Consider the following 23,586-nt stretch of genomic DNA (forward strand, 5'->3'; position numbering starts at 1 on the left):
AAGAGGAAAATAAACCAAGAGCTAAAGGCTCAAGGGGCGGGACAATAGAGAAAGGGGAAACAGATGCCAATCAAATGGTGCTCCACCCCTTTAAAACAGTTTAAACAGAAACATATGGCCTATGAAAATAGAGCATACTCACACAGTCAGCACATACTCGCATTCTCTCCTACTTTGTTCAGATTCTCCGAAACACATCCTACTGCCAGTGCTCTCTGACACAAAAAGAGCACACAACTATGCTTCTCTATTTTTAGAATGAAAAAAACTATAGGCCTATTAATGGTTGTTATAAGCATTAACATGATTAGAATTTATTAGTGCTCTCTCATCTATCTACAAAAATCTTTAATGACATTTCTGGAATGTATGCTACTGGAGGGGAAAAAAGTATTTCATTAGAATACACTTTTGACCAACCGTCAATGAAAAAATATAATAGTGTAGTTATAGTATCTACCAGCAGGGCCAACTAACTGACTAATGCTAATCCACCAAACCATGACCCACGGGTTTACCAGCTTTACAGTACATGGTCATGACAGGAGGTGAAAGATTGTATGTATGTATATATATATATATATATATATATATATATATATATATATATGTATTAAAAATACATACATAAATATATATATTTCAAATAAATGCTGCTCCTTTGAACTTTTTATTCATCAAAGAATGCTAAAAGAAATGCATTTCGATTTCAACAAAAACAGTGTTAAGCAGTGTTAAAATAAAGTCATCAACATTGACAATAATAAGAAATGTTTCTTGAGCAGCAAATCAGCATGTTTCTGAAGCATCGTGACACTGAAGAAGTAATGATGCTGAAAATGCAGCTTAGCCATCATAGGAATAAATTACATTTTACTTTTAAAACATAAAATAAAAAGCTATGTTAAATTGTAATACTATTTCTTTACTGTTTTTAATGTATTTTTGAACAGATAAATACAGCCTTGGTGAGCATTAGATACATTAGAGCATTAGAACTCATTCAAACTCATTCAAACTTTTGAATTGTGTAACTTTGCACAAGGTTAGTAAGCAGTTCTATCACTCGTATGATATTGTCTTTGTGGCTATATTTTAAAACAGTGTGTTTTTAGTGTTTGTTCCAGTGCAATAGTACCCAATAGTCCTCTACTCTAGTGCACACATAATTGTAATTTTATCACTGATTTTCATTTTTTATGGCCAACTCAGTCATGGTGATATTCAAAACAACTGCAACTTTTGATGTGATATTGCTTATATGACTGTAGTTAAAACTTTTATAAACAGATTCAGATTTGGAGCCTTTCTGCTGATGCTGTTATTTAGTGATAATTTCTTAAAATTTGTATTTTAGCCCTAATTTTCCAACCCTTTCCTCAAAGCTGCACAGACGAGGAGTTTGATAAACTTTTAGTCTTCACAAAGGGACATTTTATTCCCTTTTTTTACAGTCCCGCTTTCTCAATTTTGCTCTTAAATTGTTCTCTTTCCTTCCCTCTTATGGCTCCCCCTCTCCTCACTCCTCATTCCCCCATCGGACTGAAACCACTTCCTCTCTGCCACGTCAACGGCCTCCCTCTGAACTGCTTTTCTGAAAAATCACAGAATCCCTATCTCTTTTGTCTTCATTACTCTCTCTCTCACTCTCTTTCTGACCCCAATATCTATGCTATGACCAATGACGTCAGAGTCTGACTCAACAATTAATATTTTAGACTGAATGCACAAGCATGACTGAACATTGCAAAATGAATTGATGTGTACTGCGAAAGTCTTATGTTCAGTTATATGGAAGTACAACAAACAATATATCTAAACTAATCCAAAGTGTCTTTTAATTATCTTCATTCTGAGGCTTTTCTCAGCAAATTTTGTGATAAATTTGATTATACTTTTAATTGATTGGCAGCCCTAAATTAACATATAAAACAATTGTGGATAACTTGAAACTTGCAATGATACGCTCCAAACAGAGTCAACTTATATAACACACACTAAAAACAACAGAGCTCATATTTGTTCTCATTCTTTCCAATCACCCCAAGCAGGAATTTGCACTGGCCTACATATCACATCCACACACACATTATTATGTCTTACTCTGTGTTCATAATGTTGTAACTGTGGAATAGTCAACAGATTATCTCTCACACAATAATATTGGGAATTAAAGGCATGTACAATATCCCCAGGCCTTAATAATTGCATCAAAAATGCTATTTCACTGTGTAATTGTGTGTATTATTTTGCAGATGTAACCTGCATCCCTTTCACATCAGCAGTCCAGGGGATCTTAACAAGGATATTTCTGTGCAAACTGATTCCAGCTGATGAAAAGATGTGCTCCCCATAATGTAATGATAAAGCAGCTCATCCTGAAAAAACACTTTTCATTAGACATGCAGGACAACTACTGCTAGGTCATCTTTCAGAATAATGGTAGGTGTGTAACAATAACCAGTAAGGTTCAGGACAATTAAACTAAGCTAAAAACAGATAGAAATCGTTATCAGATACAATCTAACAACTACTGCAAACACACAAGAAAGCTGCTAATGTTAGGTTATTCTGGAACTGCCCTCAAACCAACATGCACAGAAGTGTTTCAGACCATTCACCTTTCATTTTACAAAATATACCACTGAATATAGCCTTACTAACCCTAAGTCAACTGCAAAATCTAAGTACAACAGCACAACCTAGTGTACAAAGACCAACTCTGTATACTCTCAACTCAGGTTCAAACTCATGTGTATAAAGACGAAGGTAAAACAATATGTAGATTGCTTTACACTCTTAAAAATAAAAAATATTCTATATGGTTCCATGAAAAACATCAATGGAACCTTCCATTGCACAAAAGGTTTTTTAAGGCATCACTGCCTTAAAAAAAACCCTTTTGAAACCTTTTATGAGTGTAGAATAATTAATATTTTTCTGTTACTTGTAAATCTGTTTATTACATGCCATGGAAGGTAAATTATAATCAGATTAGCCATTACCAGAACAATAAGAAAATTGTACAGAAATTACAGAGTTACAGATAGTTTAGGAAATTATCATCATTGATATTGGCATTTAAACTTTCTAGATCTTGTAGCACTACTGAACAACAAAGATATTTTAATATTTCCAGAAAGTTGTGTATGCTTTATTGACAAAGGCTGTGCACAGTAGAACTGAGCTGTCATTAAAAAAAGTGGTTCAAACGTGTAATGTAATAATATTCACCTTCCCAAATTGAGGTCACAATGTGGAGTCTCACCACTTAATCAAATCACACACTTGCTGTTCCAGAGGATTCCTGACCAGTGAGTAACTGTTGTTGTGGTGACCACAGAACAACGCTTCACACTCCACGACTAAAGCCACCAGAACTAAATACGTGATGAGAATTATACTGCTGAGTTGCATCTGTTGAGTACAGTTTGGAAATATGCAGTGTTCCATATGAATTCAACATTAATGTACTATAATGTACAGTAGGAAATATGGACCGCCTAACTGGTAAATACTTATGTAACCTGGCATGAAACATTAGAATAATGTTGAAACTTAATATATTATATTGGTCTAATACTAAATAATAAATATTTATTTGTTTGGTTGTTTTTATTGTTGGTTGTGAGATACAATTCTTAATCGTTGAATTTTTTTAATTTTACATTTTTTTTAGTATGGGCATCTATATTTATGACTAAGCACTCAATATAGGCTACCCATCATAGTTGCCTACAAACTTCCAGAAAACGCAACAAAAAACTTTTATAGCTTACGCATTTCCTTAAACATAAATATCAGTAGGCCTACTTAGCGCATTTCCAGTACATTGCATTCAGGTACAGCGTGTAAAACAAGATAATTAATGATAAGGAAGGTCCGTAGGAATGAGGGTGTTGCCGGTATCGACCATAGGTATCGACACAGCACTGAAGTTGAACAAGTTCTAGCCTAGAACAATTCCATATTTGGAGTTCCGTAGCCACACCCAAGGGGCGTGTCATGTGTGACGACGATTCCTGTTTACATGCTTTTGGGCGTCACTGGCAGCATGGTGACTCAGAAACAGAAGGCTGATGTGGCTCCGTATTGCAAGGTGAGGATTTTTTAAACAACTGGATAATTTAAATAACCACAAGGATAAACAGGGTAAGACAGACGCATAGCTCATATTCTTCCACTGTGACAGAGAACCAAAGTCAGATTTGTCAGTGCTGAGTCGTTTGAGCGTCAATTACTCTATCAATGGGATTATTTGCTATTCCTTTCCGTTTCCACGTGGATATCATTTACTCACCTTAATGTTGTTTGAAACTTGTTGTATGATTTTCTTTCCCCCGTGAAACGCAAAGGAGATGTTAAGAGGAATCGACAGCCGCAGTCACCATTCAGTTTCGTAGCTTTTTCCATACAATTGAATGGTGACTAAGACTGTCATTTTGTCTGACATCTCCTTTTGTGTTCATTCATTGTTTGGTGAAGTGTCCATTTTAGAACAATTTAATGTTATTTATTTTTAAGGGTTATGGTCCTTGGTCGTGCCTCTGGGACAGCACAGGTTTAGTTTCATAGGATCTGTGATTACTGTCAAAGTCAAGATAGACTCGCGCGCCCCCGGTACACCGGACACCGAGCCACAGCTCGGAAACTGGAATCACTGGGTGGCCAGTGGCCACGCTCCAAACGCGACTTTAATCAAGTTTAATTGGCTTTTCAATTTTGAATATATGAAAATGTCTATATAGCCTAAGTAACTTAAATGACGCCACTCATGAGGTTCATGAGGTTCGTGGTCTCTGAGGCGCAATCCTGTTTGTCTTTTGGCACCTCTAGCGTCCGTAGTTATAGTGCAACAACTTTGATAAAAAGTTGATTAAAAAAAGGTTCTGTTTGCATTTTAAACTGTATTAAAGGAGTCTCCATGAATGCTATCCACCTGTTGGCTGCCTTTCCTTCGCTATCTAACTCAAATAACTCATTAAAACATGTTTTTTTTTTTTTTTTTTTTTTAATTTGTTTGTACTTTTTCAGTTTTGTTGGCCTAATTTATATTGTTCTGCAAAACTAATCTGCAAAGGCATATGTCATGAATATTAAATAGGTTGTCCAGAAATCATTTTACATATTTTTTTAAGTTTGTAGGCTATAGGTGCTCGAAATAAACTTTTGACATTTAATTTATTAACTTCATTCTGCTGCTGTCAGTTCCAGAATTTTGTAGGTTCTAATCCACTTAGAATAATATTTTATTTTACTAAACCAAAATTGCTGATGTGCATCTGTGGACGTATATCAGATTAAACTCATCCAAATGCCTCTGGATTTGGTTACAACAAGTTGTTTGTTCATGCAGTGTTGTGCAAGAGGATGAAGCTTCCCTGAATCAATAATTGCTCTTGGTACCGAGTGGCGGTATTCTTGTGTGTGTGTGTGTGTGTGTGTGTGTGTGTGTGTGTGTGTGTGTGTGTGTGTGTGTGTGTGTGTGTGTCATATGATTGTAATCATTTTGTTGTTAATTTTAAATGGACTGGGGCTATTTTAGTTGAGTATTATTTATTTAAGTCGCTCCACTGAATGTCGTGATGTTTTTTAATCATTCTAGTTCCAGGACTGTCACATGTTTGACAGTCTGTCATTAAGGTTCAACAGATCAGTAATGTAGATAGTAGACAGTAAACATGTACAAACAGCACATACCTGTCAAACGCATTAGCCTACATGCTGAACATGTTAAAGAGATAGTTCACCCAAAAATACAAATTCTTTCATCATCATCTATAGCATGGCTAGAAATGTTAGCTTATTTTTAGCTCATCCTGTTGTGCCAGTAGGTCTAACATAGAGCACTAATAAGGATCTGTGTGTGTAATGTAATTCAGCATGTTTAAGAAACAGATTATCAGATTATCAAACAAACAGTTATCAGATCCTATCTATCTGTGTACATATTGCAAGTCCTTTGGTCTGATGACAGGTGTAAACATTTGAACTCATTTGAATAGAGACATCATCTCCATAAGCTCAAGTTCCCTGTACTTGTCTAAATGAGTATTTATTGAGATCATACAAGTGATGTGACTAGTTCACAATGTTATTTAAGTCAGCGAGCACTGGTCATAAGGTCTGATCATTTAGATTTAATTCAGCCTAGCACACTGATCAAATTTCAGACATTTATTGAACTGATTACATAGGTTACACAGTCCCTGATAAGAAAGTGTCCCTTGTGTGTTTGTTAGAAACTCTGCACTTTAGCACTCAAGCTCCATAATCAGCAGAATTTTGCACTGAAGATTGCATGAATGTACTTGGATACAAGTAGTTCTGATTGTACACAGACCTTTGGATTCAGAGAGAGACGTTTAAGATGTTGAGCTGTAGAGAGTGACTCAATGAGACCAGGGGTGTAAAAAGTGACTGTCTGCTTAGTCCACCCAAAAAATATGTCATCATTTACTCTCCTGCATGTTGTTTAAAACCTGTATGACTGACTTTCTTCTGATGACGGTAAGAAAATAATGACAGAAGTTTCATTTTTCAGTGATCTATCCAGTGTTGTTAGGTTCGTTCTTGGCGTTTACATCACAAACAGATAGCAACAGAATTGAAAAGAAAGCAGGGAACATAAGACACTTCAAAATAAAAAGTGGAACTAGCTTAAAGGCAGGGTAGGCTATTTGTTCCAAACAAAAATAATTATTATGCTGGTTGAAAGTCTCTTCACATCCTGATAGCAATCACTAAGTTAAGTGGTCTAAATTTATTAATATGTATATAGATCGTCTGTGGAAGGCGTAGGACCATAAAATGTTTGTCTATTGCATTCAGTCCGATACGATGTCCTACCGGCCTGCACCCTGTTTGCATAGACATCACACGTCATCAGCAGATACTGTCACCGAGCACCGCAACCGAAACAGCAGCCACCTTTTACAGGTCCTCCTGAACCAAAACATCGAGCTTATGCTGCGTTCACGCCATAACTGCTCTAATTCGAAAGAGATGGAAACCTGTGACGTTATACTCAGAGCGCTTCTTGACTCGAATTTATGCATTTCAATGGCAACACTATCAACGCCGAAATGAACCTGCAGCAGTCAGGTGGTACAGGTCAGTGCTCTTTAAGTTGTTTATGTTCATTATTATTGTAATGTTAAGTGCTTTGAGACATGAGGTAGTTTAACGCCGTCTCTCGTGCCGCTTTTGTTTGCTCCCTGCTGTTCGCGTTCATTTGTTTTGAAGGAGGCGTGGCTTTGGAGGCGCTCTGAAGGAAGGGTGGGATCTTATGCTTTCAAAGCTAGCTCGCTATTGCTAGCCTCTCCGAAAATTGCCCACCCTACCTTTAATTTCCATGCAAAACTAAGAACATCATGTCTGTCTCTGCAGGTATGCCGGGCTCTAGGTACGTCGGTGTGGAGAGTTGGAGCAGTAAGCAGGTAGCTGGCTGGCTTAGAGAACAGGGGTTTCGTGAATATGTGGATCTCTTGTGCTCTAAGCACCGTTTGGATGGTGCCAGCCTGCTGTGTCTTACTGAGACTGACCTGCGGTCTCCTCCGCTGGAGCTTAAGGTGCTGGGTGATATCAAGAGATTGATGCTGGCTGTGCGGAGGCTGCAGAGACAACACACAGTCCTCGTGCATTCAGGGTCAGAGGTCAGTGCGTTGTCTCCCATACACACTGGCGGAACAGACCGTGTCGTCTCTAATAGCTTCACAGAGCGAGGGTCAGGAGACCACAAACACTATAATGGGGCGGTCACTACAGTTGGTGGTGAACACAGTTACTCAAATGGGAAGCGTAAGCAGTATTGTGGTCGGTTTGACCCGGAGTACTGGAAGACCACCCTCAGCGCACTCTATGCCATGCTGGTGTGCGGAGTGACATCATTTGTCATGGTGCTAGTGCATGAGAGGGTTCCTGACATGAGGACGTACCCGCCACTTCCAGACATATTTCTAGACAGGTGAGTTATATCTGGATGTGTGAGCTGGATGTATTTTTGGGATATATTGCTTCACCAGTGTTAAGACAGATATATTTTAATTGCATTTATTTAAACCTCATCTGCAAAAATTCATTTCTATTAGTCAGTTCATGGCAGTGAATCAAAAAAATGTTTAAATGTTTTTATAGTAAAATAATATGTATCAAAATGAACATATGAAATGGTATTTACATATGTAAATACAGTATATGTAATATAACTGTTACTATGCAATTATATAACTGTATAGAACTTAGTTAGTAAAGTACTGTATAAAATAATTGGAAAAAATTATAAAAAAATTAATTAAATATTAATTTCGTAGGAAAAAAAACGAGATTTTATTTTATTTTACATCTATTTCATTTTTTATTTTGTGCTTAGCAACAGTGGTCAAAATGATTATTCCTCTGATCAAGAAAAAAAATTATGCTCAGTATCTTGTTTTTCGAATGATTTTGAGTGTTAACATCAAGAATTATGACTCTTTATTTATGTGTCAGTGTTCCCAGAATTCCCTGGGCCTTCGCCATGGCTGAAGCATGTGTAGTGGTGCTGGGTTCCATATTAGTGCTGGTCTTGTTGATGCACAAACACAGGTAAACACACCGAAAATACAAACCAGCACTTAGAGACACTTTATAAAGTTTACTGTGGTCTCACAACTGTTGCATATTGTGTAATTATAATCTTCTCAGAGACATTTTTGCTGGTACTTATGAAAATACTTCATTACTATGACAATCTCATGTAAATTTTATTTTCATATTTGGTCAATTTCCATCTTACTGTAACTTCTGTCATTGTGTGTTTGTGTGATAGGTCCATTCTGTTTCGCAGACTGTGTAATTTGACGGGCACTGTATTTTTGCTCCGCTGTGTCACCATGTTTGTTACTTCACTGTCTGTACCTGGTCATCACCTACAGTGTTCAGGCAAGGTGAGAAACATGCATATGTAGGATTTATTTTTGAAGGTGCATTTGGGATGGGCAATGAAGTAAGACATTTTACTGGTAGTCCCCGCAAAATGTCTTGAAAACAAGACAAATGCTACACAATGTTAATCTTGTTTCTCTCTTTGGACAGAATTAGAGTTGAAATGTGTCATATTATATGTAATAAAATTTAAGGATAGACCATATAAATATAAAATGATAAGACTTTACAATAAAGTTTAATTTGTTAACACTAGTTAACTACATTAGGTAACATGAACTAAGAATTAACAATTCTTGTACAGCATTTATTAATCTTAATATTAATGACAACATTTAATTACTAATACATTTTAAAAATGTTTAAATACATTTTATTAACATTAGTTAATGCACTGTGAACCAACATGAAAAACTCTATTAATGAATGTTAATAATTGTAAATGTTGTAAATAAAATTATTTTTTTACTGTTAGATCATATTAGTTAATACAATAAATTAGACCTTATTGTAAAGTGTTACCTATAAATCATATATGGTAAGATTCTTTAACATTTCTGGAAGTATTTGTATATATCAATTGCATTTCATGTGCTGGTCATATTTACTTTCTTCTACATATCTCTTTACAAGAATCTTCACAAATCAAACAATGTACTCTTGATTTGAAGAGTACAAAGACAAAGTCTTTTTGTTGTTACTTGAGCATAATATCAATACTGTATGTACAAACAATCTTTCTTGATTGCACCATCTTCCTTGATCCAGTGTTATTTTATTTTTTATTTTAGTTTCATTCATATTTTGAATTAGCTTTTATTTTTTTATTAGGGGTTCAAGCACGAAGTGCTGAAACCCTATTGTAATTGTAAGGATTTTTATTATTATTCTTCCGCCGTAAAACGCATCGTGCAGCCCAAACCGTAAGTGCTGGAGACTTGAAACTTCGCCAGATGGTAGTACAAAAATCGAGGAGAGGTTATCAAATTATGACCCCGATTGGCCAATAGGTGACGCTATAGTAAGCAAAAGTATGAAATCACTAATAACTCCTAGACGGTTTGTCGTAGTGTCAAGTCTCAAGTGTCTTATATCACTGTAATCCTTGGCTCAAGCCGGACAAAACGTATATCTCCGATTTCATTTCCGGTATGCAAATTTTTCCGCCATTTTTAATTTTGTCAAAAACCTACTTTTGTGAACTAGTCTGTGGTTTTTCGCCCGATCGGAACCAAACCAGTGCAGAAATGTTCTTTGGAGTCTGAATATCAATAATTATCGAAAAAAAGTGGAAATTTCTATTCACGGTCGCTAGGGGGCGCAAAATTAATGTTGTAGGAGGAGCCTATGTTACTAAAATGGCTATAACTCGAGAAGTAAATGAGCTTCCTTCACCAATCTCGATACACATGTGTAGGAGGTCAGTCTGGGGTCACACTAAAAAAATTGCGTCGATTGGCCACATGGTGGCGCTATAATACTAAAAAAACATATAAACACCCGACCGTTTGTCCAAATGACTTGAAATTTGGTATGCAGCATCTTGGTCCAAAGTGTCATGTATGTCTAAAAGGATATTGGTGTATCTCAAAAAACATGGCCGCCATCGACCAATGAAGTTTGACCACCTATTAGACAAGGTTAACGGAGTCCGATCGGAACGAAACTCGGTGGGCATGTTTGGCTCAAGGCCCTAGAGGTCTGTAAGAATTTTGAAAGAAAGCAGCCACTAGTTGGCGCTAACGAGTTTTATGGCTCTGTAATCACGTGGTGTTACACTCATCCACACAATATGCATATCATTCGATAGATCTCCTTATGCTGAACAACTTTGCCTCAAGAATCATAGCTGTCAATCAAACCGTTCATTAAATATTTGCGAACATGTTAAAAACCTACTTTTGCGAACTAGTCCTAGGTTTTTCGCCCCGATCGCAACCAGACCAGTCTAGGACAATTCTCTGGACACTCTAGATCAATAATTATCAAAAAAAAGTTTAACTTTTGCATTTGGGTGGCTGTAATAGGGTCATTTATAAAATGGGCGTGGCAAAATACACTAAAAAGCCTATAAATCCTAAAGGAAAACTCAGAACTTCACAAAAATTGGTGAGCATATGTGACATAACATCATTAACAAGCATGCAACATTTTATGGAGATCAGACTATAGGTGGCGCTATAACTGTTAAAAAGCTTTAAACCCATATATTTCCTATGGTACATTGCCTGTATTGGCTGTAAATGGTGTTTTCCATCTATTATGTCAGTGGTTACATGCTTGCTAAATAAAACTTAATAACTTTTGATGCTTTTGTGCTTAAAGGCCTTGAAGGCCTTAATTGCTTGAACCCCGATAAATGCTGCTTGCAGCTTTAATTTATATTTTTATTGTTAATTTTAGTATAATTTTTAGTCATTTCGTTGTTTATTTAGTATTTAGTTTCTTTTTTTTCCAGTTAATAATTATAATGCTTCAACTTAAACTTATTTCAGCTTATTGCAAAGGCAAAATTTCTAATTTTGGTTTAGATTAAGTTTTTCAGCTATTATTTAAATGTTATTTTATTTAAGCTCTATTTCAATTAACAGAAATGTTTGTAATAGTTTTAGTTTTAGTTAACAAAAATAACTTTTATATATATATATATATATATATATATATATATATATACAATATTAATTTTATAATTATGATATTTGTTTTTTTAATTTGTTTTTATATAATTAAAAACAAAAATTACTTGCTCTTTCTCCCTCTATCTTTTTATTTCACTATTTATATCTCTCTTACACACTTCAGCTGACCATTATCCATCTGTGCAGTGTGTGTGGCCATTATCCTGCATATGTGTGTTTTGCAGATGTATGGTGATGCATGGACAAAAGTGCAACGTGCACTGGACATCTGGAGCGGGCTCGGCATGTCTTTAACTGGGGTTCATACATGTGGCGATTACATGTTCAGCGGACACACTGTTGTTCTCACCATGCTCAACTTTTTTGTCACCGAATGTGAGTGTGCACAAACAGTGTAGAGAGTTTTACTCATTTTAAATAGATAGCACTTACATGTATCATGTATTTATCAGCAGTGTTTCAGTGGTGTGGTCAACGTCTTTTTGTGAATAATTTTTTTTTTTTTTTTTTAGACACGCCACGTAACTGGAACTTCATCCACACCATGTCTTGGGTCCTAAACTTGTTTGGAATCTTCTTCATCTTAGCGGCTCATGAACATTACTCCATCGACGTCTTCATCGCGTTCTACATCACCACCAGACTGTTCCTGTACTACCACACGCTAGCAAACACACAGGCCTACCAGCACAGCCGCCGAGCACGTATCTGGTTCCCTCTCTTCTCTTTCTTTGAGTGCAACGTGACCGGACCGGTTCCAAACGAGTATAGCTGGCCTTTCTCCAAACCCTCCTTCATGAAGATATTTCTAGAATAGGACACCTGTGTTTATGTCTAGCTCAGACTTTGGCTCCACAGTCTTCAAATTTTGAGTTTTGGGGGAATTATTTATTTATTTATTTTATTTGTTTTGTTTACTTTCTTGAAACCGCTATATGTAATTCTTTTTTCTCTCTAAATCAGAACATTGTTTTGGTGACTTTAACTTATTATAATTTCTGCCTGTATACCAAACTAAAAAGCACATCTCGAAATGCTTTTTCCTTTGATACCTCATTATGCAGAATCATATTTTCCATTATCTGGTGAAGCAGGTTTGAGTTCTTACAATTGCAGATTTATGTTTCTCTAACCGTTGGACACATACGGTAGTATTTCAACTCCTGAACACTAACAGTATGTTTAACCGAGGAAAAGTGCTAATATACATTCTTTATTAAATAATCATGCCTTGTGCTGCCTATGCTACGTCATAATGGGGGCGAATTTAAGTCTTACAGCCACAGAGATATAATTCGTATACTTTTTGACACTGTTATTAAAATGTGACCATTGTATAGATAGTTTAAAATTTTTATGTGATTCTAGGAATAGATTGCTATTTTGAAATGTTTTGCCAATATCAGCATCAAAGACACATTCAGCACTTTTATATGGACTTAAAGGGAAGTACATTGTAAAAATAAAAAAAGGGAGGGCATTTTCATTTACCGGTATGATTTGTATTTGTATGTTTGTGCATACAGTGTTTTTGAAATATAGTACTGTTTTTTTTTGCTGTTTTATTTAAATGTAACTTGACTTCTGTCTTATCATTTGAGGTACCCAGAGGATACTTACTGGAATAATAAAAGTTTACAAACACTTTTATATATGCGTTTTTAATACACCAAACTAGCAGCATGACAAATGTCTAGTGTGTTGTATATTAGCTTTATGACAGTTTCTATTTATACAGTTAGGTGTGTAACACACATGTTGGACAGTTAAATCATTTCATCTCTAGTCAAACAGTGCTGTATATTCTAAGCTACTTTATATATAGTAGCTTAGAAGCACTGTTTGACTAGAGATGAAATGATTTAACTATCCAACATGTGTGATCTAGATTGAATTGAATCTATACTACAAACTAAAGTGAACTAGAAGAGAATGCAATTTAATTTCAACATTTTGGTGCCAGGAATCATGCATGAAATATACCATTTTGTTTAACAAGTAGTGTCACCATCAAGATTTTGATCACAAGGAAGTGTTAGAGGCTATAGAGAAAACAATGAACCTGTGAGCAACGAGACAACGTTGGCATAATTGTACATGTTGATGGTAAATAAACCAAGAAAAATCACATGAATCACATATTAATGAATATGAATGATATATGATATTACAAATGTTAATTTATGCATATACTACATTTTATGATTTATATGAAAGGTTTTTCTTCTGTTTTTTCATTATTTTAATACTTGCTTATATTTTAATATTTAATATGTTAATTACTTAACAATGTTGCCTTGTTTAACTCAGTTCAGTCGGATCTGAAATTTGTTTAAAAAATTAAAAAAAAGAACTAAATATTTGTAAGTGTATTGGCTGAACCCTGTATATTGATTTAATAAAGGGAACAAAAGGCTTTTTATTCTTTTTGCAGTTGTGATTAATGGCAACACATACAAAATGAAGTGACATGATCAAACATAGGCTCAAACTATTAATTAATTGCTCTAGAGAAATTACCTTTCCTTCCCATCATGAGGGAAAACCAGTTCCTATTTAATGTATGACAAACTTGTCATTTTTGATTTATCACAGCAATGGTACGATATAAAAAGGTGTGAGGTTTTCTATTCGGCCACTAACTGATTCCTCATCAGCACCTGCTTTGGCTGGATATTGCAAACATTTACAACATGGTACAGTATGATAGCCTACAGCCTTTTAGAAATCTTTACTACAACCAAATACTACTTTTAGTATCTCTGTCTTATTTTACAATCGGGGAGTGTCTGTAATTCATAATTACTCAAAAATTAACATTGGCATTTCATTGGTGGAACATTCATTTTAATATTCTCTTTTCATCTCTCTTTTTTTATTTGCATCATGTCTTGACATGTTTAACTGTCCAGTAACTTCTCCTCATCTTCTCAGGTGTGTTTGTTGAGAGTGTGCGTTCTCCTCTTCATGGTGGTCTACTGTAGTGCCGAGTGCTACATTCAGAAACCATCCCCCGAAGACATAATAAACCATCTGCAAGGTGACTAAAGTGTTCAAAGCAGGGCGCGGGAAGATGTTTCGGGGTGCTGTTTTATTTTATTTTATTTTATTTTCACCACTTTTGAATAAGAAACAATATCAAGTCTATAAAACTCGTCAAAACTCCGCGAATCACAACTCTGCGCATATGTTTTAAAAAACATAATTTAACATAAATAGTCCTAACACTTTTTAAATAGCCCACTTAAAGTGTTTATTACAAATAAATGACTAAATGCTTAAAATGAATAAATGTAAATGAACAATAAATTGCGTTGCATTATGCATTTACAATCCTGTGAAAACACTTCCCGTGCCCTGGTTCAAAGCCTTTTCTTTCTGACATGATTCATATTTTATTGTATAAAAATATAAATGTATTTATAATTAATTTATACCAAAGGAGCATATAGTGCCATCTTATAAGGATAAGCCACAGCTGTTAAAGAGGATAATGTTTGTAATCTCTCCATCTAATGTGTCCTGTTTGAAATAATGGTTGTCAATCAAATAACAACATTTGCATATAGCTTTTATGGTCATGCTTGTTTATTTAGGTTGTGTCGACTCAGAGGGAGTAGCTCATGACTTCGACTCTGAGTGGCAGAATGACTGTTACAACTGTCTCTGTACACAGTTTGGCATTCGATGCTGTAACAAGTAAGTTTTACAGTAGATGGCCATGATATTTAGTCCTTTCATAACCCTTCTGTTTTCAGTAATAATAGAAAGCTTATATACATGGTATTGTGTGTGTGTGTGTGTGTGTGTGTGTGTGTGTGTGTGTGTGTGTGTGTGTGTGTGTGTGTGTGTGTGTGTGTGTAGGATCCCAACAGCAATAGAACACCCTGATGAATGCGAGATGGTTGTTGACAGAACGACCTGCTCTTTCACCCTAGTACTTGTTTCAGACCACAGCAAACCATGCGAACTTGCCTAACACAACTGGAAGCAATTGCACATCTATGGAATAGGTATCATATTGTGTGAAAAGCCTTACAAATAAAATAAAGGCTTAACTGTATAATCTGATATACAATAAAAATGATTTATCTGGCTTTCTCTGGATTTGAATTGTGTGCAGTAATTTGTTCACCGATAGTCTTTTCATGCAAATGTGCAAATATTATCTTCTCTGCTGGTTCTGAAGTGTCTCTAACTTGAGTTCAGTAACATAACTGACTTTTTCCATTGGTTTTAGGTTGTTTGTGCTCCATTCACTACAATGTATTTTTCATGCTTTACATAAATATTTAAAACTGTATTTATGACACAGAGAACATATGATGTATGCACGTTAAGCACATTACTGCATTTTCTGATTCTCTGTTAATTTAAAAGTGAATGCAAAGTTTTTCGCTTTGTTGTCATGTTTTGTAACAGCAAGGAATTTGCATGTGAATTATTATCGTATGGCTACTGTCTTTAAAAAAATAACTAAATAATAATAATTGGTTACACTTTATTTAAAGGTGTCTTTGTTACACTGTAATTATACATTTAAGTACTGAGTAATATTAAGTAACTGTAGGCTACTAGGATTAGGGTTTGGTTTGGTTTAGTTGCATCTAACTATGCATAAATAGTTATTACTAACTACATGTAACATGTAAGAATGACACTGTAAAATAAAGTGTTACCTAATAATTTATAACCTTACTTAATTGTTAACTTTTATTTGACTTAGTTAATGTAAATGAAAACATCAAGTTCCAGGAATTTAAGTCTTTATTACACAACTAAACAGGAATGGGAATTTTATCGTCATGAAATTAGTTGGGGTATAATTTTGTCATAATGGCATGCTGGAGTAAGATTTTCAATTTGAAGAGCAAGTTACAAACATTATTATGTTGATGTTTAAACTCATCCGACCACTACCACTAAATCTAACTATTACTCAATAAAAAACAATATACAACATGTAACAGATTATATATTATTATATATTTTGTTAATATTTAAAAAATGTATAATATTTTCTGTTTTCATTTTAATTTTAGTTTAAGTTTTTGTATGTTGTGTGTTTTTTAATTTTTATTATTATTTTTTTTATATTTTTTGTCTTATTTTTAAAATATATCTGTATGGTTTTTATTAAGTTTGGTAGCATTATTTTTCTGGTCTCCTTTAGACATTATGTTGACTAACACCTACATGTCAACTAACTCTCATTAGAGTTTTAGTAGGGTAGTAGACTGTCTGCTTGAAAAACTGAATGAAATGATTATACAATAAAATTATGTATTTGGATTTAAGTTTGGCCGTCTTTTATGTGTAAAAAGTACATAAAATGCTTTCATGAATAAATCATGATTCATCAGTAGGCTACCTTTCATACAAAAAAAATATTTTTAAATTTACAAATAAAATGAAAAAGCAACTGAAAACATTATGTATGCAAAAAATCACATAATCTGGATGGCCTTATAACTTTGTTAGATAAAACTGTATTCATAGATTTTTGTTATAAGTCATCTCTGTGTGTGTGTGTGTGTGTGTGTGTGTGTGTGTGTGTGTGTGTGTGTGTGTGCGTGCATGCGTGTGTGTGTGTGTGTGTGTGTGTGTGTGTGTGTGTGTGTGTGTGTGTGTGTGTGTGTGTGTATAAAGTTCTTATTCTTTTTTCAGCATTTTAATGGTTTTAATTACCATGTGACTGAAACGTGTGTTAGATTCATTATGCGTTAGTTACTTTCTCAGAATCCCTAATCTGATTAAAGAGAACCACAAATAAATGTGCACAGTTTACTTTATTTGAAGATTCATATCAGTTATAAAAAATAATTTCTTCTGCAAACAGGTAACATATGACTAGTCATATGTTACCTGTTTGCAGAAGAAATTATTTTATGTTACCTGTTTGCAGAAGAAATTATTTTTTATAACTGATATGAATCTTCAAATAAAGTAAACTGGAAGAACTGTGCACATTTATTTGTGGTTCTCTTTAATCAGACAAACACACCCACACCAGCATTGATGCAAAAAAACATTGGATGTCAACAGACCTTTGGGGAAGATTGGGAGATAAAAAATTTCCTCATTTTACCACCAAAAAAAAAAAAGCAGTAAAGTGATTGGATGTTCAAACCACATTTTCAACAGGAAAAAGGGCAAAGTTTGTTTCGGCACAGCAGGTCTAGAAGAAAATAGTGTCATGGTCCAGCTCAAGTTCGTTCAGTGATGGTTAATTTCTGTTGTAAAAAAGTTATTAATGTAGTTCATTTATCTATACAACCGCTCTGGAGAAAACAGTGATGTCATCGTCAAGCTCAGTTCAGTTGTCCTATAATGGTGTCAGTGCAGGCAAATCAATAATATTGTTGAATATTAAGTTAGAAGTGTGAATGAGATTTGAACTAGAATCAATACACAATGGTTTCACCTGTTTATTCCACCATACAATATAAATATAAATTGCCGTTCAATTATTGCAGGAAAAGACTGCAGAGAAAAGAGTTTTGAAGTCAGCGTATATAGTGCTGAAGAGAAGTGTGTTTGTTTTTCATTGAATCGAATTTAATTGTTTCATTGCAGAGAACTGGAAAATTTTAACTTTGAATGAAATGAATGGAAATGAAAAACTCCAACAATGATGCTAATTGCTAAATGCTAATTGCTAATCATAATTGCTTTTTTTTCTGTTAAATTAAACAACTTTTTTTTATATAAACCGCATTTGACCTTAGCCTATAGCCATTTGTGTGCAAGCAGTGCATGGGTGAGGTCTTGTGTGCCCAGGCCACCTCAACTCTACACCATTCAAAGGAGAAGAAACTGGGCTGAACATACTGTACAGAAGCGTAAAGAAGATTTGAGTTCAGTCAGAGGTTGTGACCTGTACAAAGCAAAATAATTCTACACTGTAAAAAATGATTGTTGATTAAACTTAAAGCTGCAGTCCGTAGTTTTTCCACTTTGTAGCCATCTCTGTTCGAAATCTGCAATTGCAGTTATTCACGGAATAATCAACTTTACGTGGGTTGTGCCTCGGCTCATGAATCCAATGTTTTGAGGAGAATCTGCGGCTGTCAGTCACCGTGCTGGTGTGGATACTGTCATTCAGAATCAGATTCTACTTTTTGGAGGTATGACCAAAATAAGAATTTTCACCGGAAAATGTAATCTGAACAAGTAACATCCACTTTTGTTCTGACCAACTAAGGGGAAAAAAGCATTGCAGTAAATCGCGCTGATTAAATCGAATGATCGCTTATCATATCACATCAAACTTTGCAAATTATATTTTGTTCTCAAATTGTTAATTTTAACAACATCAGCATTGCGTGACTACTTATAATGCCCTTCCAATATTTTTCCTTGTTTTCGCATGGGCCCGGTTGCAGTCTCTTTTTTTGCATGTTACAAAGGGTGAATCTCCAGTTGTCACTGGTGATTGTCGTTTGAACCTTTCTGGATCCGCCATCAAACTGATAAGTTTAATTATAATATCAAGTGCTGTGAGAAAAGGCTATAAATCTCCACCTCCAACATCCTCACACGCAATATAGCCTACTAGCCGAGACACATGTAAAGATGTGACGTAGCGACGCAAAGACATGCTTGAATTTCCCGCAGAAATCCACCAGTACCACTGGAATTAAAAACATTATTACAAGCTTACCGTTTTGAATCGAGCTGAAGCAAGCAGATAGTTTTGAACACTGGCTGGTTATGTACTTGCTCAAAATGTCATTTTGGATAATTTTTAACCCAAAAAAGTTACGGACTGCAGCTTTAAAAAAAAGTAACCTGGTTGCCTTAAAATTTTGAGTTCAGTGAAATTAAAAATTTGAGTTAATACAATGGAGATTAGTTTAATCAACAGAATCTAAAAATATTATGTTATCTGAATCAAATGCATTATCTAAGCTGATTTGACAAAAGAAAAAAAAATGTGATAACAAATCATGAAAATGAATTTTCTTCTAATTTGTTGATGGAAGTTTGTAGATTCGTGCAGTGAATATTTTAGGTTTTTATCAAGTCATTTGTTTGTAAAGCCACCAAAAATTAAAATCAAGCACTTTGCATTCACACCCTCAACCAGTTCTTAGAAATATTTATCCAAGATCAATTTGTGTAATATGTACACTGCCCCCACCAATGCAAATAATTTGGTTTTGGATAAGTGCTGTTTTGTAACAATCGCAGATGCAAAGTAACTAAGTAGACCAATTGAAGCAGAAAATGGGGGTGGGGTTTACCCATTCATGCCAGCATACAGCTGCTGTTCACTGGTTGGAGGAAAAGACTATACGTCACATATGTGAATTAAGAGGTAGTATTTATTGTAGCAGTTCAAGAGTTTTCCTAAAGTCCCTGTTGGTGTTTGATTGACCAGTCTTCTCGTATTGCTCACCACATCTCGCCATAACATGGTACTGTACAATTTTTATCCCAAACAGCAGGTTTATGGGGTCTCTTTAACAATATGCTGTTTTGGGGTCTCTTCTGGTACTGAATATTCTTGTGTTTTCTTCTTTAATATGATACAATGTGATTTTCTGTTACATATAAGGAACCTCTATGGGGGAGAAACAGTCTTATGTGCTGTATGTTGTAGATGTATTTGGTAGAGTTCATATGTCTCCAGTTATGCATTTGTTATTTAAAATGCAACTATATATTTTTAGATTGCCTTTATTATGTTGATTTTTGTATATACTTTGCAGCATATACTATGTTTACATCAAATGTAATGTCAAATAAATCCATGTTAATCTCTATTTGTCCTCTCTTTCAGTTGAGACTGATTGTGTTGCTTACAGCAGTAGTCTGCAGTAATGCCTGCAGATTAGAAACAGTGAACCCTCAAGATACCACTGACAGCCCAGGTGATGTTACTACCTTGTCTGTTGGGAAAAATGTAACTATGCACACATTTTTGCAAACCGTTAAATATATGGTTGCAGGTACAAACTCTACGATTGACTGATTGATTCATTTATCGATCGACTGATTGATTCAGAAATTGTCAGCATGTCCTATTAAAGCCAGAGAGATGCCGCTGTGGTAGGAGGGCTTAAATGCCCATTGGGTTTAGAGACCCATTAATGGCTATTCCAGTGGTTTGAAGATTTATGTGGCTTTTTATCCCTTTTTTCCCTTTTTTTTGGCACATTTCATCTGGACACATCATTTAGTAGCAGCAGCCCCGTATAAATGAATCCACAAATGTATGCACTGAAAGTACAAGCTTTCTCATGAGATCAGATTAAAAAGTATTTCTGTGTTTGTGTGTATTTATAATCCTGGATAGCTAAGTAATATTTGAGGTACATTTCTATAATTGATTCAGGTTGTACTGACTCTGGCGGAAATTTCCACGAATTTTACTCTGAATGGGGGACTGAAGTTGAAATGTGTGTCTGTGGGGAACCTGGAATCATCTGTTGTGAACGGTACATTTGCACACATCTCATTTCCCTGTTCAATTTTTGTTTATTATAAAATAATTATATTGTGTTGGTTGTGGAAATTTTGCTGTGATGCATGACTGTGTTCTTCAATTATCTTTTTCTTATTTGTTTTTTCTGTTTGCATAAAATGGCTTAAGTGCACGAAAGGCACTATATTAAATTATTATTATTTAAATATAGCCCACATCACTTTCACATTTATAGAGAAAATGTATTTCCAACTTTCTCGCAGAAATCAGGAAATTTGTTCTACTGAATATGACCAAAATTATGACACTCTATTATTCTTTCTTTATACTTTTTTTGTTCTAATGTCTGGGCAGATCTTATTTCACCACCACTGGACCCACGGATAAAATCTATTATGATAACTTTGGAGCATTCACTTGGAATGACCATGGAGAGCCTGAAGAAGAACCATCCATGTAACAACCTTTTCAGAAAATATGTCTCTTGCAAAATCAGAATCAAAATCTGGCAGTAAAGTCTTATTATGCCATTTTGAAAAGCAATGAAATGTATGCATCTGTGTATTGCATGTGCCATTTTCAAGAAGCACTAGTGCTTTGTGCAGTGGTTTGAGAAATGGCAATATGCAGACATATAACTTATAGATGACCGTGTCTATGTGTGTGTTTCTGCAGTGATGAAGAGCCGGAAGTTACCGATCAGCCGGATTCCTCAGACTCACCTGAAGTCATGGTTGACCCACCTGAAGTCATTGATGACCAACCTGAAGTCATTGATGACCAACCTGAAGTAATTGATGACCAACCTGAAGTCATTGATGACCAACCTGAAGTAATTGATGACCAACCTGAAGTCATTGATGACCAACCTGAAGTCATTGATGACCAACCTGAAGTCATTGATGACTCACCTGAAGTCATTGATGACTCACCTGAAGTCATTGATGACCAACCTGAAGTAATTGATGACCAACCTGAAGTCATTGATGACCAACCTGAAGTCATTGATGACTCACCTGAAGTCATTGATGACCAACCTGAAGTCATTGATGACTCACCTGAAGTCGTTTCTGACTCACCTGAAGTCATTGCTGACTCAACTTAAGTCATTTCTGATGACTTTAAAGAGTCAGCTGATGACAGTGAATAATCCAAATATCCTGAACAGCAAAAATACTTAAATGTATTTAATACATGTAATGCAAAGCTTTAACCTGTTAAATGAGCTGATATATAAATGAGGCTTAATAAAATAAACATACCTGAGCATACATTTGTGGTTGTTTGAGCATTTATGAAAACGGTGTTAGACCAGAACAGTATTTGCAGTATACTGCAAAGATACATTAGTAGTGGCCTAATGTTCAGAGAGGTCGCAGGTTTGATTCTCAATCTCTGCAGTGTTCGATAGTAGGACTGAAAAGGTTGGACTGTATTAGTTGATGGTTTATAGCCTTTTATAGCTATAGCCTTCCTCAATGGGGTGTCGTCAGAACACACTGGATTTGATCCGTTCCATGCAAAGGAGGTGTATTTGTTGTCAATCTTTGGCTGTACACAACACAGCAGTACACAGGTTTTACATGGTTATATAAGTGTGTGTAGATGTGTGTGGTCTACAAAGGGAAAGGAATACAGATATATTAACGGTAACACTTTACAATTAGGTTCGTTAGTTAACATTAGTTAATGTATCAACTAACATGAACTAACAATGAGCAATACATTTGTTACAGTATTTATTAATCTTTGTTAATGTCAGTTAATAAAAATACAACTGTTCATTGTTTGTTCATGTTAGTGCATTAACTAATGTTAACAAATACAACCTTTGATTTTAATAACGTATTAGTAAATGTTGAAATTAATATTAACTAAGATTAATAAATGCTGAAGAAGTATTGTTCATTCTTAGTTCATGTTAACTAAGGTAGTTAATTAAAGGGATAGTTCGCCCAAAAATGAAAATACTGTCATCATTTACTCACCCTCAAGTTGTTTCAAACCTGTATGAATTTCTTTTTTCTGCTGAACACAAAAGAAGATATTTTGAAAAATGTCGGTAACCAAACAGTTGATGGACCCCATTGACTTCCATAGTAGGAAAAAAAAATACTATGGAAGTCAATGCCATATGTTTCATATGTTTAATATTACTATATTACTATGTGGAAACGTCATTTTTTAGAAACATTAATATAAACATTAATAATGTCAAAAATATGCTAGTGCAGTGAGTCCGTGACCAGTCCTAGTTATTCCAGCACAGTGCACACGTAGCAAGGTTGTTGTTGTTGTTGTTTAAATAGATATATTTAAACAAGGTTGTTGTTGTTGATATAGATATACTGTTGCCTTTGGCTTGCTCAGTTGGGGATATTTTGGGGATATTTAATTTTATTCTATCAATCAATAAATTCCACTAGAAACAAACCTTGTTGTATTATTTTATTTTAATTTAATACTGTGAAGCTGCTTTGATACAATCTGTATTGTGAAAAGCGCTATACAAATATACTTGATTTGATTTGATTTGATATAGAATAGTAAGTGTTAGTGTTAATGGGTCATGTGTTGCCGGAAAAAGATGCC

The 23,586-nt window shown here is 34.9% G+C and overlaps 3 protein-coding genes across 4 annotated transcripts; all 3 read left to right on the plus strand.

Moving 5' to 3' along the window:
- Positions 1-4,014: 4,014 nt before the first annotated feature.
- Positions 4,015-13,985, plus strand: LOC311072280 (sterile alpha motif domain containing 8). 2 transcript variants are annotated; one of them, XM_084097185.1, is made up of 6 exons: positions 4,015-4,099; positions 7,390-7,966; positions 8,491-8,586; positions 8,810-8,927; positions 11,789-11,939; positions 12,077-13,985. In XM_084097185.1, exons 2-6 carry the CDS (start codon positions 7,392-7,394, stop codon positions 12,379-12,381), a joined length of 1,245 nt encoding a protein of 414 aa, XP_083953311.1. In that variant the 5' UTR covers positions 4,015-4,099; positions 7,390-7,391; the 3' UTR covers positions 12,382-13,985. The 2 variants fall into 2 exon arrangements, with proteins under 2 accessions (XP_083953311.1, XP_083953312.1); XM_084097186.1 differs by having other exon boundaries at positions 4,081-4,152; positions 12,077-13,213.
- Positions 13,986-14,161: 176 nt separating this feature from the next.
- On the plus strand, positions 14,162-15,551 carry msmb (microseminoprotein beta; the record flags this gene model as incomplete). The annotated part of the gene is made up of 4 exons (XM_084096305.1): positions 14,162-14,179; positions 14,499-14,604; positions 15,161-15,263; positions 15,429-15,551. The coding sequence occupies 4 exons, from the start codon at positions 14,162-14,164 to the stop codon at positions 15,541-15,543; spliced, it is 342 nt and encodes a 113-aa protein (XP_083952431.1). The 3' UTR covers positions 15,544-15,551.
- A 4,367-nt stretch (positions 15,552-19,918) lies between these two features.
- Positions 19,919-22,264, plus strand: LOC311072242 (uncharacterized protein). The gene is made up of 5 exons (XM_084097105.1): positions 19,919-19,984; positions 20,350-20,440; positions 20,905-21,007; positions 21,349-21,450; positions 21,670-22,264. Exons 1-5 carry the CDS (start codon positions 19,982-19,984, stop codon positions 22,097-22,099), a joined length of 729 nt encoding a protein of 242 aa, XP_083953231.1. The 5' UTR covers positions 19,919-19,981; the 3' UTR covers positions 22,100-22,264.
- Positions 22,265-23,586: the final 1,322 nt, after the last annotated feature.

The sequence above is a fragment of the Abramis brama genome (genome assembly GCF_963993115.1).
Source record: "Abramis brama genome assembly, chromosome: 21".
NCBI classification, from domain to species: domain Eukaryota; kingdom Metazoa; phylum Chordata; class Actinopteri; order Cypriniformes; family Leuciscidae; genus Abramis; species Abramis brama.

What these genes read in the sequence shown, in the direction of transcription:
- LOC311072242 (XM_084097105.1), top strand. An exon ending in AGATACCACTGACAGCCCAG is followed by an intron (nt 20,441 to 20,904) that starts GTGATGTTACTA and finishes TAATTGATTCAG; the next exon opens with GTTGTACTGACTCTGGCGGA. An exon ending in CCTGAAGAAGAACCATCCAT is followed by an intron (nt 21,451 to 21,669) that starts GTAACAACCTTT and finishes GTGTTTCTGCAG; the next exon opens with TGATGAAGAGCCGGAAGTTA.
- LOC311072280 (XM_084097185.1), top strand. Translation starts at nt 7,392, where the DNA reads ATGCCGGGCTCTAGGTACGTCGGTGTGGAGAGTTGGAGCAGTAAGCAG. An exon ending in CCAGACATATTTCTAGACAG is followed by an intron (nt 7,967 to 8,490) that starts GTGAGTTATATC and finishes TTTATGTGTCAG; the next exon opens with TGTTCCCAGAATTCCCTGGG. An exon ending in TTGTTGATGCACAAACACAG is followed by an intron (nt 8,587 to 8,809) that starts GTAAACACACCG and finishes TTTGTGTGATAG; the next exon opens with GTCCATTCTGTTTCGCAGAC.